The sequence below is a fragment of the Sminthopsis crassicaudata genome, chromosome 3 (assembly GCF_048593235.1).
Source record: "Sminthopsis crassicaudata isolate SCR6 chromosome 3, ASM4859323v1, whole genome shotgun sequence".
In the NCBI taxonomy this organism is placed as follows: domain Eukaryota; kingdom Metazoa; phylum Chordata; class Mammalia; order Dasyuromorphia; family Dasyuridae; genus Sminthopsis; species Sminthopsis crassicaudata.
In genome coordinates, this window is record NC_133619.1 from 256,332,164 (window position 1) to 256,348,334 (window position 16,171).

Here is a 16,171-nt window from a genome sequence, read left to right on the forward strand (position 1 = left end):
ACATATCACAATGCTTTCTGTAGATAAACTGTTTAGTGAAGGTGAAATTAATGGTTGTATTTTATAATTCTTTTGCTTTTTATTATAACTAAGAGGTAGAATTCTTATAGTTACTAAATCATAAAAGTGAAAGAGAGTTTTAAAGTATTTAAGATACTTTAAAGTATTTTTCTAAATACTGGATTATTTTGGAAGTCATATGAGGAGAATACTCATGTTTGAATGAAAGACTGAATAAATTTAATGCTTTTTCTTTTTTAGGACAAAGTCGATAGTATCCAGTTTTCTAACAATGGTGATCGGTATGTTTAAAAAAAATTAAAATTTGAACTAGTTATATATTGACATAATTATGTTTGTGTACATACATATATGTATGAACTCTATACAAATATAGGATAGCAGTCATGGAATTTAATGTTATTTTACTCTCTCTGTCTTTGATGAAAAATTAAGTTCTAAGGTCCTTACTTTTGTAAGGATCTTTTTTTCATCTGCCTTTTTTTCTTACCATAATCCTGTCTCTACCCTATTGGCTTCCTCTCAGCAATATTTAGTGGAGAACTTATTTTACATTTATGGTCCCATTTTCTTAGCATCTGGGCTTTTGGGACACTTTGTATTTACTTTTCCCTAATCAGTGTTTGCATTTCTCTACAGATATATCTTGCACTTTTAATAAATCTTGACTGTTTAAATTTTATTTAAATTTTTTATGCCATATTTTCTCCAAATTATTGTCTCTTAACTGGGACTTACTTGATCCTTTTTAAAAGGCCAATGAAATGAACTTCCATAGTTAGGACATGATATGAAATTAATAGTGAAGACATAGTTTGAAATTAATCTAGCTACATAAGGCTTACATGTTCATATGAAAGCTGTTTCTGTTTTGTTCTCTTGGATCTCTCTGATTATATATGATTTTTTTTTAACCTTTTGCTTTATCCATGTTGAGTTTTCATTTTCATTATTTAAAGTTTATAGTTGTCTTTACAGGATTAGTTAGAGCTTAGTATATTGCTATTTTTGCCCAAAGGAGAATTCATAAAGAATTTTAGATGAACTATAAATTAATTCCAGCTAGAAAATTTGAAACATGGATCATTTGAAACAAATATAGAGTAACTTCATATTCTGATGAGATATAGTAGTCCACATGAATTAATTTTGTTAATAGAATATTTCTTTCCACATCAAAGAACACCTGAGTTATAACATTAACACTGCATTATATAGTATTTATGTTTTCATTAAATGGATGGGAAATGTGAGTAAGTGCCATAGGGAAACAATGGATCTTGTCCTCAAGGATTATAAAATATAGTAGGGGTGATAAGCACTAATCATTTATAATACATTTTCCACTCTGGAGGCCATTGCTATGCTTATGTGTGGACTTTGTACTACAGCTTAATAAATGAAAGTTGTGTGAGCTTCAATGGTAAGAATCCAGCAGTTTGGATTTGAAAGAAATTTACAATCTATTAAGGTACACACAAAATACTTTTCTACATGCCTTCCAACCAGCTATTGTTAATGCCAGAGAAACTGAGCAAGATAGCGATTAGAGAACAATTTAATAATTTATTTGAAATGGAGAGATTTACTGGGACCAAATGGATCCATAGTTTGGTCCCAGGACTGAATGAGATTATTGTCTCAAAGAATCCAGCTGCAAATATCAGATACAAGAGTCTTTTATAGGGTAACAAGAACAATAACATAATGGGAGAGGTACCTGGATGGGGATGACCTAATGGGAGGTACTGGAGAGGCTCCTGATACTCTAATAACATCTAAAATGGATAAAGACCTTTATCCCAACAAACATTAAGAGGGAATGATTATATCCTAAGGTCAAAGATATAAGACCTTTATCCTAAATAGTTATAACTTGAGGCAGAGTAACTGAATAGGACAATTAGGGAAACTGAGTCAGGAAATTAAAAGAAAACTGTCACAACACTATAAGAGGGATTAAATATAGCTAGAGTTATGAGCTTGCATTTTCAGGTTTTGGGGAAAATCTAAAAGCCTATGATCTTTAATACTGTTTTTTCAAAAAACAAAAACAAAAAATGCTGTTTTACTGTTTTTTCATATTAATGTTTTTCTTAGAACTAAATCTATAGTTATGAGTAGAACATCAGATGAACATAATATAAATATAAGATTTCTGGAGAAGATGTTGTTTAGGGTAATCCTTGAAAGATTAGTAAGATTTTTGAAAAATGACAATGGAGAACAAGGTTTTAGATCATAGAAAACAGTGTGAATTAAGTAGTGGAAAAGCACAAGACAAAACACAGAATAATCCATTTTGATTGTGCAAAAGAGAATATGAAGGTGAAAGGAAGTGTAAGATATTTATCTATAAATATTTAGCTGGTGGGAAGCCATTGGAATTTTGAAAGTAGAGGGACAAGAACAGGCCTGAAGACCAAACAGTAGGAGACTTATGGTAACTGGAAGTGAAGAAGAAGAAATGTATAAAAAACAGTGCACGGAAATGGTATAAACCATTGTGCTTTGAGTTCATCTTAAACTTTTTCCACTTGGACCTCTTTTTGCCCAAGAAATTTTTATGTGACCCCAGGTATATAGGTATCTAAAATAGTTATACAAATCAAATATTTAATGACAAGGCATATGGGGTCACAACCAGTTTAAGAAGCTGGGGACTAGATATTTAGGAATGAGAGAAATGAGTCAAAGATTTCTGGAGGTTAAGAGCACAGGTAATAGGATACAGATGGTACAGCAATTGAAACAGGAGGAAGAGTAGTTTAATGGGAAAGATAAGATTAATTATAGATATATTGAGGTTTTTTTTTTTTTTTTTTTTTAGGTAAGAGTGGTATGAGAAATGTACATAGAGAACTTGATGAACACTAATGTGCTTTATGTGTGTCAGGTGTTATTATTTCTAAATAGGCAGTTAAAAATGTTTGTCTGGAATCATATCACAATGAGTGACACTTGAAGCACAGGAAATAAATGAGATAATCAAAGCAGAGGTAAAAAAAGGGGGGGGGCGAAGACATCACCTTAGGGAATGTCTATGTTACAATGTGAGGGGGAAAAATTGCTTTTTCACTAAGGAAAATTATAGTTTTTTATAAATATACATTTATAGTTAAGGGATTGGAGAGAGAAGTAAATACTGTCAAATGAAAAGCATTGTGCTAAATGACTAAGGTATATAACACATGGAAGGCTTTAACTGCAAATCAGGTAGAAAGGTCCCATTCATGTTCTGAGCAGATATTAATGCCTCTTATTTAATGTCATTATACTGATAAAAATTAGGTCATTTTTTATGTTAAATCATTTGAGATTGATTGCCAAAGATTTCGATGGCAAAAACTTACTTTTCTGGATGTTCAAGTTTTTGTTTTAGTAGGAATTATTGCTAAGTCTTTATCCCCACTGGGGTGGCTTCCCAAGACATTTTACTGCCACTCCCATAGCTCTTGGGTACAGGGTCATGGATTGTCTCCAGCAGAATCTGAAAGAAAATGATAGTCAAGGTAGTAGTAGTCTGTCTTGCCTGGCACTTGTTACCTCTTTATTTCTCCCTCTGGGTGCTTTTATTTTATCAAGAGGTCAGGAAAAATGGACAGTTGTTACACAATTGATTCTTAGAATAGGAAGGGACCTCTGAGAACATCAAGCATAGCTTGTACCATTATAGGATGAACTGTTTCCCAGATAAGTAGTCAACGTTGTCTTTTCTTGAAGACCTCAAGCAAGGAGGAACATACTATCTTCCTTTCCATTTTTATATGGTTCTAATTCTTAAAGTTTTTTCTTACATCAGCTGCCTCTTTGCAACTTCTCTTTACTGTTACTTGGCCAGTATTTCCTTTGATAATATAGGACTGACATTGACCATTGAATTTTATCAGTTTTGTTTGTTGAGCCTGAAAAGCGTATACATGAAAGGATTCAAGCACCCTTAGCTCAGTTTGATTTTAAGAATAGTTATAGTTAACAACCAATTGTGCAATAACAATCCTACCTTATAGCTAGACTCAGGAATAATCAGGTATGTTCCTATTCAAAGGAACACAACTGGGAAACAGAGTCAGAAGATTGCCCCTGAAGCAGAGGCCAAGGTTGCCCTCCGAGTTGTTGCTTAGTTATAGATCTCCTCCACCTGTAACATGTTGTTCAGGATCACATTTCTCTGAGTAGCTTGTGGCATCCTTTCAGATGGTGGATTATTGGCTTATGATCCATCAGATGATCATACCTGAATTCCAGACTATACAATATCAGTTACAATCCCAGGAAATTTAATCTCAAATAGTAATTGATTCAATACAACGAATTAAACAGTTTACTAAATCTCACCATACATAAGGGATTTCACTTAACATCTTTGATCACCCCTCCTCCCTTTGTCCTCCTCAAATTTAAATTAATTCTGGTATAAAAGGCGATCATTAGAAATCATTTTTATGTAACAAACTTTTAGATTCTCAAATCCTTTCCTTGTTTAGAAACTATAAAATGCAAACAAGCTCTTTTCCCAGGGCTGACAAGATGGTTTTAGGAAGCATAGCAAGCGTTCATATTAAGGGGAGTCAACAGGGATCCTAAAGAAAGAATTGAACTTGATGCTCCTCCCTGTTCACTTCAACTAGCCTTAACTCCCCAACCCCATTTCTACCATTCATATTTTATCAGAAGAGGGTGCATAGTTAAACACCTTTAATTCCAATTCCAATTTTATAATTAAATTTCTGCCTAGAAAATTATTTCCCAATTTTTGAGATATATAAAATTTGGATATTTATCCTTTAATTTTTCCCATATACAGGGGTGATTTCTATAATGGATATATGGAAATCTTTTTTTACTCTTAATCATTAAACGTTTTTTAAATTCTGACTGATTTACAAAGTGAGGATCTCTCCACTCCCGTAACTACTGACTCTTCTTTTTGCTCCCAGTTAGTCCCATCCTTCAAATTTACTAGGGGTTTCTGATGGGGTCTAGAAAGAAGGAACCCCAGATGCCCCTTTTCATTTTCTTCAAAAGGTAAGAGGGGCACCACTTTTTCCTTCTCCTTTAATTCTAGGCCCTCTCTTCTGAAGTTGCTGTTTTTCCCACAATAGTAACATGATCTAACCACTCCATCCTGAAACATCTTTTTCTACCCCACAACTCTCCAATAAGGGGAAATTTTGAATATCTTTTTTTTGCACCAAGTTCCTTTCTCAATCTATCATGGATTCCTCCCAATGTTGCTTCACATATCTCTTGTTCCACACAGTAATTACCAATTTTAGGTTTTAATATAATGGCAGTAATTACAAATAACTTAGTTAACAGTCTTAGAATTTTCATAAGTAATAGACAATTGGGATTAGCTGTAATTTCCTCTTTCTAGCAAAGATGGAAATAACCCAATTCCCTAAATTACATTTACAAAATATTATAAAACAGAGGTAGCAAGGCTAATAAAAGAAACTTTGCCACCTCTTAGTTGTTCAGTTTATTCTTTTCCTCTGTTGCAGCTTTGGAATTTCTCAGGGAGGATTTGGGCTTTCCACCCCAGTTCCTTGATAATTCTTAAAATTCAGTTAGAATGTAAATCCATCACAAACTAGTTAGCCTCATAACTTTCATAAATGGTAATAACTTTGCTTCAAAGCCAGAATTTAGCTTAAAATTCAAACTAAATTCAGATTTATTAACACCTCAAGACTCTTAGCATTTACAAAAATTATCCATGAGTTAACATATACATATTTGCTCTTAGTGCTAGATTTCTTTGCTTTTTACAATTGAGTCTTATACCCAAATAAAAAGGCAAATTCCCAAATTTTAATATAAACCAATTTGAGTTATTTTAAAATTTAAGCAGTGCTTTACTTTGTGAGATTCCCTAAAATTCTAACTTGAAGTTTTAGTCAAACTCAATTATCTCTTGGTTGTTTTCCCATCTTACACAAACCTTTTCACTTTTGTAAGAGGAGAGGGTTAAGTACTAGTTTTTGCTTCAAATGGGCTTTTGCCTTGATATTCTTCCTGGCATGGTTTCACAGGCCTTCCTTCTGATAATAAAATAAGTTTTTTGCTTGCTGAAGTTTTTAAAGTGGCAGCTTACTGATTTTCTGTTTTCCTGAAGATTCTCAAACATCTCTTTTTATTCCTACATGTTTAAACTTTATTATTTACCTTTCTATATAATATCCCTTCAATGTACTTTGATTAAAGGCCCTTGCATGTCTCATTTCTTTCTCACTCTAATTAGACCAACCTCTTAATTCCCACATCCTTGCAATAAGGAGTGGAGGTGGTGGGGCTTTCTTCAAAATCTTTCTTAGATTTCCTTAAAATTAATTCTACAGAGTGGTACCTTAGCCAAACAACATCTTAGTAGTTTGTTTAATTATTTTTAAAAGTCAGGTTTTTCCTTTTAAGGTGGAAGTTAGGGATGTTAATAAATCTTTCCTAGTGTTCTTTCTGACTGAACCACTTAGAAGTTTTTCTCTCTGGCTGCATTTAAAATCATTCAAGATAACAGAATTTTGCTCACAGCACAAACATGACACACATTTTGCCAGCACAGAGGAATGAACTGAAAAAATAACAAAACAAATACAATTAAAACACTTAAACATAAGTCCAGTTATGAAATGGTATTATAATTTAGAGATCCTTTCTAGTGTGCATACTTTAAATCCCTTATCTTAGGGTTTTCTGGCCCTTCATAACAAAAGTCCTGTGTCATTTTGATGAGGTTCAGCTCCCCTTGATTCCTGGTCAGGGAGCCAAAAATGATTACGTTCAGTACAGGGCAGGGAGTTATGGTAACCCCCTTCTGGTCGGTGTAGGTCCTTCATAAATGAATTTATGAACCTGAAAAGTTAAACTGGCAAAAGAAGTTTGTTATTAGAATTCAGAAGTCAGCTTTTGCAGGCTTACTTTCTTAGTCTCAGGGTCCCGACACAGAAAGAAAAAGTTTCTAGCAGAGAAATCCCAGAAAAGAGGTTCTGTTAGGGAAATAGGTGAGAGAGTTAGAGGCAGGAATACTGAAAGCGAATGTCTTTTCAACAGGCAGAGAGTTGCAGCTGGGCCAAGGTGGGAGAGAGGTTCTTTGGTATGATTAGGTCCTCTGCAAGGACAGAGCTAGGTGCAGCTAGGTGGCGCAGTGGATAGAGCACCAGCCTTGAATTCAGTTCAAATTGGTCTCAGGCACTTAACACTTCCTAGTTGTGTGACCCTGGGCAAGGCACTTAACCCCAGCCTCAGGAAAAAAGAAAAAAAAAAAGGAAAGAGCCCCAAATTGCCTCTTTTTATGGCTAGAGGTTGGGGGGGGTGCAGTTTGATTTGGAATCAGGGATTTTTGGAATTGAATAGAAATTTTCCATTTGAATGAGTGTCCTTGGATTAATCTCCAACTCAATAGAATTGGATAGAAATCTCACTAGATGGAGATCTGGCTAAGTAGGAGTGGTCCTGGACTCAACTAGTCCCACTCAGATAACAGAATGAAACCACTTTATCTTGGATTCCTTGGGGTGGGTCTCTCTGAGGACAGCTTCTCTAAGGGAGCTTTCCCCCCAAAATCCAAGAGAAAGAGTGATAGTTTCAGGGCTCCCCTCATCAACTTTTTCTTTTTTCTTAGTCCTGGGAGTGTCCTCCCCTCTTCCTCCCAGGGATTCCTCCTTTTCCTAGGCCTAGACCCTATTCCCTCATCTGCAGATCCAGCAAGCCTGGCATAGCCCAGAGCTATCTGCTGGGACTTTCACTAGGAAGAAACTTCATAGAGTATTTCTTACCGTTGTTTGATATTTCGAGTTGTCAGTTTAAAGCCTGTTTCTTTCTTTTTTTTTTTTTTTTTTTTGAAATATTTTTTTTATAATTTTTTTTCACAGTATATATGCATGAGTAATTTTTCTTTCTATAATATTATCCCTTGTATTCATTTTTCCAAATTATCCCCTCCCTCCCTCTACTCCCTCCCCTTGATGACAGGCAATCCCATACATTTTACAATATAATGTTACAATATAACCTAGATACAATATATGTGTGTAAATACCATTGTCTTGTTGCACATTAAGTATTAGATTTCGAAGGTATAAGTAACCTGGGTAGATAGACAGTAGTGCTAACAATTTACATTCACTTCCCAGTGTTCCTTCTCTGGGTGTAGTTATTTCTGTCCATCATTGATCAACTGGAAGTGAGTTGGATCTTCTTTATGTTGAAGATATCCACTTCCATCAGAATACATCTTCATACAGCATTGAAGTGTACAGCGATCTTCTGGTTCTATTCATTTCACTCAGCATCAGTTGATGTAAGTCTCTCCAAGCCTCTCTGTATTCCTCCTGCTGGTCATTTCTTACAGAGCAATAATATTCCATAACATTCATATACCATAATTTACCCAACCATTCTCCAACTGATGGACATCCATTCATCTTCCAGTTTCTAGCTACTACAAAAAGAGCTGCCACAAACATTTTGGCACATATAGGTGCCTTTCTGCTCTTTAGTATTTCTTTGGGATATAAGCCCAATAGCAGCAATGCTGGATCAAAGGGTATGCACAGTTTGATAACTTTTTGGGCATAGTTCCAAATTGCTCTCCAGAATGGCTGGATTCTTTCACAACTCCACCAACAATGTATTAGTGTCCCAGTTTTCCCACATCCCCTCCAACATTCATCATTATTTGTTCCTGTCATCTTAGCCAATCTGACAGGTGTGTAGTGGTATCTCAGAGTTGTCTTAATTTGCATTTCTCTGATCAGTAGTGATTTGGAACACTCTTTCATATGAGTGGATATAGTTTCAATTTCATCATCTGAGAATTGTCTGTTCATATCTAAAGCCTGTTTCTTGCCTAGACCTCTTTATCAGAATTTTATAGTCAAGTCAGTTTTTCCTTCCGAAAGCTCATTTGTCAGGAATACTTATTGTCTTACATTACCTTAAAGCTTGGGAACCTAACTCATCAGTATTTTTCACAAAGGCATGATGGTACAGCTAAATTTGGAAACCTAGAACATTTAGTTTCAAACTCCAACTCTGTTATGAGAACTTTGGGAAAGCACTTCATATCCCTAACCTTGATTTTCTCATCTGAAAAGTGAGGGAGTGGACTGGATGATTTTCTTTCATCTTGTTTGACTCTAAACTTGTCCTGTTAAAATAATTTTGCATTTGTTCTAATAATCTTGGTCCCTTACTATTGCTTCTTACTATTTTTGGATTATTGGTCAAGACTCCATCTCCTAACCTAGAGGTCATTTTGTAGAATGGGAGAATGAATGAATTTTATAAGATTTATTCCAGATCTAAAACTATCTTCCTGTGGTCTCCAGTGAAATGAAAATTTACTTTGAAGTGAGTAGGTGTGATATCTTTCTTAATATTTATTTTTAGTTTCTTAAGTGGTAGCAGAGATGGAACTGCAAGAATTTGGAAATTTGAGCAACCAGAATGGAAAAGTATTTTATTGGATATGGCAACAAGATTGTCAAGGTAAGTTGGGGTGACTTGTTGATCAGGGGAAATGATTGGTTTATGGAGATTATGAATTTGTGTTTTGATTAAAGGGATTAATAGAGTACTTTCTTCATAGGCTAAATTCTAGAAAGTTATTTGTAAATTTGATAAATAACTGATGGATTGTATAATCAGAATTGGGTGTGATAATTTTTCTAAAATTTTTTTTTCAGTACTTGTAATTTTGGGGGGATAATTGGGGTTAAATGACTTGCTCAGGGTCAAACACCTAGGAAGTATTAAGTGTCTGAGGTCTGGTTTGAACTCGGGTCCTCTTGATTCCAGGGCTGGTGCTCTACCCATTGCCTCATCTAACTGCCCCCATTGGATTTGTAATCTTATGCATTCTGACATTTCCCCTAACAAGAGATTTCAAGGGTAACCCTGCATTCTTCTGATTTTTGTTCATTTTCAGAGATTATACAAAGACCATTTATTGCTCTACTTAGTTAAATGCCTCTTTCTAAGCATTTATTCAGATACTCAAAATAATTTTTAAAATTTCTAAATATTTCATTTTTATGTCATAAAAACATTCTATCACATATATATAAAACACAGTTTGTTCATTCTCCCCGATTGGTGAACCCATTTTCTGATTATTATCAAAAAAATTTCTATGAATAGTTTGGTATCTATAGAAATATCTGCTTTAATTTTTGTTGTTTGTGCAGAAATATTTTCTGTTCTCAGTATAGGTCATTCTCATTAAGATAAAATATTACACACATGTACCAATAGTTACTGGCCTTTTGGAAGTAGTAATATCCATTAATTTTTTTTCCATTCTTCTGGTAGCTTTTGTTGATATACCTTCTCTAAAGTTCCTAAAGTTAAGACTTATTACTTGAAGTATTTGTTTTATCATGTTTACTTGTTCAGTTGTTTTTCCAGTGAAAGTCTTAAGCTTGAAATGGCTTAAGTGCCTGAGATTTAGGTCCAAAATGAATTTTGTGGTCATTGATTAAGAAAAAAAGAACATTATGGAAACGATAGATTTGTTCTAATGTTTATTTGTTATTCTCTGACAGTTAATCTGTAAGTGGTTGTGAAATGACTTGGCTCAGTTTAGTGTTGATTCAATCTTTCTTTAGATGTGTTTTCACTTTCCCTATGTAATAATAGTATTCTTAATCTTCCTTCTTCTGTAAGGATTTTTCTCCCCCAAATAAGTGAATTGTATTCTAGTGGTATCTCTAGCTATAATCTCTTTCAGTTTTATTGCTTCAGGTAGTGTTTCTTTGTTTTTGTTTTTTGTTGCCTCAGGTAGTGTTTTGGCTCTTTGTGGCTTCTTTGGCATCATTGCAGGTTTCTAATTATGGAAAGGCGTTGGGTAAGTTTTGTGAAATGTGCTTGTGGTTTCTGTATCTCATAGTTTTTTGTTTTGTTTTTTTTTTAATCTTTATGGCTATCTTTGCAGCAAGATTAATATTTATTCACTTAGGTGACCTTGGTTAGATACTATGCTAAATCCTAAGCCCTAGAAATACAAAAAGAGTCAAAAGACAATCTGTTCTCAAGGAGTTCATTATATATTGAGGGAGACAGCAAATACACATACACAGATACATACACACATGAAAACAAGTGTCAGTGGTGTGTGTCTGTATCTAGATACTCTCACATATATATATATATATATATATATATATATATACACACACATACACATATGATAAATAAGAAATACTTTATAAAAGAAAGGCACTAGAATTAAGAGGGATTGGGAAAGATTTCCTATAAATGGTGGGATTTTAGTTGGTTCATGTATCTAAATTTCTTTATACAAGGAACCCATAATGAGTATCAATAGTATTTCTCAACAAAAAAAGCCAGGGAAGCCATTGGGTAGGAATGAGAAGGGAGACCATTCCAAGTAGGGGGACACAGAGAAAATGGCTAAAGAGTATCTTGTTCATGGAACAGCCAGGAAGCCAGTGTGATTGGATTGAAGAATATGTGGCAAGGAGTAAAATGTGAAAAGACTGAGAAGTAAAAGGGGAATAGATTTATAGAGGAGTTTTTTGATTTTTGAACATAAAGAAACCATTTCTGCCAAGTTTTTTGCCTTTCTGAAGAAAACTATCCTTATATTCAGCCAAAAGATCCTTATTTATTTCAAGTCTACTCATATTAATGTAGTTTGATTCATCAATTAATAAACTTTTTTTCAGCTTAATATTTAATTCAGATGACATTTACTATTACTTACTACTATGACAGGCACTGTGTTAGGCAAATGTTTCTTGTCTTCATGCATCTTGAACCCCATAGGGGTTGTGGGAGGCAATTTACATACCAATTGTGTATGCATTTTCAGACCTGAGATTTGATTGCAATTGAAAATTCCTAGTCAGGAAATTCTCCCTATTGTAAATCCGCAAAGGTTCTTCTAATTCTAACATTGGAGAGTGAATTATGGTGTGTATCTATTTCACAATAAATTCAAACTACTATTTTTGATGGGAACTGCTAAAACCAGGGTGGAATCAGGAGGCAGCAACTGAAACAATGGATATAGAAATTCTAGGAATGAGAGATTAAGAAAAAAAAGTGTTAGAATTGGAAGGATAGCCTTTGCAAAATGGTTTGTAAGTGGGAGATAGGAAGTGATGCTCAGGTAAGAAGGAGTTTAGTATGTGTGTGAGGGCAATAACATGAAATAGATCTGGAAAGTTAAGTTGATGAAACTAGTTTGGAACTAGTTAGGGTGTTTTACATTCCTTTTATTTAGAGGAGTTTATGTTGATCTTAAAGAGGCACTGAAATTTTTTAGGTAGAGGAGTGACTAAGTCATATCTGTGCTTGAGGAATATAAAGATGAAAAAGCCATTTTCTTCTTGAAGTAGAATTAGTTTTTCCATGAGGTAAGATCTAATATAAGATAAATTCACATGAGAAAATAGATGATAAAATTTACAATAGCTGACAATTGATTTTATATGTAGTTTAAGAAAGACTGAACAATTGAAGATTCTTGGAGCTGTGTGGGATGGGTGCTAGACTCCCTTCCCCAAATTAACTAATCAGACATCTTCAGGTACAAAGAGAAAGCATTTATTTAGTCCCTGCAAGGAGAGGCCGGGCACACATGGAAAGCATCTCAGCTCCCAATATATGCTAGACCTGACAAGCTGAAAACAGTAAAGCTGGGTAAATAGCAAAAGACCCAAGTCTTTTCATTGGATAGGAAGTAACCATCATTGACCAATGGTCACCAATGTTTTTTGCTTCCTGTGGGTCATGTCACTTCCTGTAGCTGACTTAGGATCTGACCTTTAGAGATTATGTGACTTGCTGAAATTTGGGCCCAAGACCCAATCTTCTGGCTCTATGCAGACCTCTGGGAATAGGAATCACGAGACTTAGGCCTAGAATCATAGACTTTTTGAGAAAACTTTACCTGCTAAGTTCCATCCAGCGCATGGTCTTCAACTTTTGGCAGGATTACTTTCTCCTTATGAATCTCCTCCTAGCTTTTTGGGAGGGTTTTTTGGTTGGTTTTTGATTCCTGTTTCTGTTCTTAACTATCTTAAGTTCACTGTCACTAATCCATAATTCATGTCATGGTGGTTAACTTTTTTTTTTTTTTTTTTTTTTTTTTTTTTTTTTAATAGCTTTTTATTTACAAGATATATGCATGGGTAATTTTTCAGCATTGACAATTGCAAAACCTTTTGTTCCAACTTTTCCCCTCCTTCTCCCCACCCTGTCCCCCAGATGGCAGGTTGACCAATACATGTTAAATATGTTAAAGGATAAGTTAAATACCAATATATGTATACATGTCCATACAGTTATTTTGCTGTACAAAAAGAATCAGACTTTGAAATAGTGTACAATTAGCCTGTGAAGGAAATCAAAAATGCAGGCAGACAAAAATAGAGGGATTGGGAATTCTATGTAGTGGTTTACAGTCATCTCCCAGAGTTCTTTTGCTGGGTGTAGCTGGTTCAATTCTCATTGCTCTATTGGAACTGATTTGGTTTATCTCATTATTGGAGAGGGCCACATCCATCAGAATTGATCATCATATAGTATTATTGTTGAACTATATAATGATCTCCTGGTCTTGCTCATTTCACTCAGCATCAGTTCATGTAAGTCGCTCCAGGCCTTTCTGAAATCAGCTGGTCATTTCTTACAGAACAATAATATTCCATAATATTCATATACCACCATTTATTCAGCCATTTTCCAATTGATGGATATCCGCTCAGTTTCCAGTTTCTGGCCACTACAAAGAGGGCTACCACTAACATTCTTGCACATACAGGTCCCTTTTTTAAAATCTCTTGGGATATAAGCCCAATGGTTAACTGTTAATTTCTTCCAAGACATCTGTTATCAACCTTCTCTTTTCTCTCTCCTTTTTTTCATTTGCTAATCTTTCTTGGGTCCAAAGCCAGCTGTAGCATTTCTCCTGAGTGACACTCTCATATTAACAACTGCCTTTTGGATATCTCTGCATATAGTTTTTAAATTTCAATAAGTTGAAAACAGAACTCTATTTACCTTCAAGCCTCTCCTTTTCTTAGCTTCCTCATTACTGTTGAAAGGAAAACAGACCTTCCATCATCCTCTGTTGCTCATTCTCTCTCCTCTTATATATCTAATCTCTTGCCAAATCTTATCATTTCTATCTTCACAAAGTATTTCCTGTATGTCCCTTTCTCTCTAGTTACTCAAGTACCACCTTGATTCATGCCTTTATTACCACTTCTTTGAACAATTTCATTTGACTGCTAGGTGGTACAATGAATGGAGCCTGGAAGACCTGAATTTGAATTTTATCTTAGTAGTAAGTGATTTTGGGCTACTCACTTGTCTTTCAGTAAACTGAAACATCTACCTCACAGAATTATTGCAAGCCTTAAAGCACCATGTTCTATTTGTTTGAAACTTAATCACTGATTGGTCATTAAAACATGCTTTAGTTATCTGTGAAGCTTTTGAACTTGAGATGTGATAACAGCATATTACCAGACACCTTTAAAATGTGGATCAAAAGCAAGTGTGATTTCTAATTCATAGCTTCACCAACCATATGAAATATCCCCATCCATTCCTTTCAATCCATATCTTTCCCAAAAACTCCCCAAAAAAGCCCCCTACCATTTCCAGTGTGCTCTATGGAATGCCTTTTCAATAACTGACATTCTTGCTTTCATTTTAGACCTTTTGCTTTGTCAGTATTTCCATCTTTTTGCACTAAATGAGACCTAGCATTTTCCTGATGATAGTTTCCTTGGCCACCTTTTGCAGCACTAGCTGCATTTTTACACACCTCTCTCCCTTTATCCCCCCTCAAGTCACTAGTTGTGGTAGAGTTGGAATATTTCTTGCTTCTCAACTTCCAGGCGCTCCCTCTCCCATCATCACTCAGTAACCTCCTCTCCTTTGGGATTCATTTAATTATATTTATCATTTAGTCAAAATTCTGGTAGCTATTTATCTACCCACTTCCAGGGTTTTCTAAATGAACTAAGTTCAGTTCGTTTTCCCGAACTACAGTAATGCTCTTTCAGTCACCTCATTTCCCTTGACCTTACTCTACCTCAGCTCAGCACCACACAGAATTGGTCTTACTCCTTGACTTTAGTGTCTCTCATAAGTGTGCTCCACTCCCATGTTCACAAACTGCTAAATTTTTTTCCTTGATCACAATCTGTTGTCATTCTCTCTCTCTCTTACTGCTTTGTAAGCCCTGTCCTTGTTGAGCCTTATCTTGACCTCTTATCTCTCCCTCCCTCACTTGTTTGCCAGATCATCATAGCTGTACTACTTATAGTCTCTGCCCTTCCTCATCTTGACCCCCTTGATGAGCCAATTCAGCTTTATACTTGCACTGCCATGTCCCTCAGCCTTGCCATCCACTACCTTTGTCCCTATTCATGTGCTGCTGAATGAAGAAACCATGCTGCTTAAATCGATTGCAACTTTCCATTGCAACTAGGCCCCTTACTCCAGTAAGGCAATCTTACACCTTTCTAACCCATTCATGATTCCCTTACTTGTTAGAGCATTTTCTCTAATCCTTTTTTGTTCCTCCTCAAACCTCCCCCTGGCTATCCCTCCACTCACCCTCTCCACTAAAAACCTCGCCTTACATTTCACTGAAAAATTGTAGTTATTTGCCGAACTGCTTCATCTCCTCATCTCTCATTACTCAGATGTCTTCCATCAATACTATTTCACATGACGAGATAAGCTTTCTCCTTCTGAGGGCTAAGTCCATTTTTATTTTTTTGTAGCAGAATCTCTGCCCCTCCCCACCAGCCCCTTCATCCTATCTTATGGTTCTTCAGTTTCTCTCTGTCTCACTTCCCAATATTATCTTATGTCTCTCTTCGCTTTCATAACTGAACTTGAGAAGGCCATCTGCTATCATTGTCTTAATTTCTTTCCTGTTTCTTAACTTATGAATTCTGGCTTCTGACCTCATCATTTGCTCTCTAAATTTCTCCACTCCCAACTTAAAAGTAATTTGTCTTGATTAAGCCCAACCTACAATACTTTAAAAAATCTTCCTCCTCGACTTCTCTCTCAGCAGGGTTTTAGCACTGTTGATAGTCCTCTTTTCTTTGATATTTTCTTCTCTAGGATTTTGTAACACTTACTCTCGGTTCCTTAT

The 16,171-nt window shown here is 35.2% G+C and overlaps 1 protein-coding gene across 6 annotated transcripts in view; it reads left to right on the forward strand.

The window, feature by feature from the left end:
• Positions 1 to 16,171, forward strand: part of BRWD1 (bromodomain and WD repeat domain containing 1) — a 200,572-nt gene that overhangs the window by 36,957 nt on the left and 147,444 nt on the right. For 4 of the 6 annotated variants that reach the window (XM_074300514.1, XM_074300511.1, XM_074300510.1 and 1 more), the window contains 2 exons: positions 262 to 302; positions 9,415 to 9,513. In XM_074300514.1, the coding sequence (XP_074156615.1) occupies positions 262 to 302; positions 9,415 to 9,513 (140 nt within the window). Of the gene's footprint in view, positions 1 to 261; positions 303 to 9,414; positions 9,514 to 10,803; positions 10,871 to 16,171 lie in introns of those variants that run through there. The other 2 variants (XR_012487991.1, XM_074300513.1) reach the window with 2 other exon arrangements.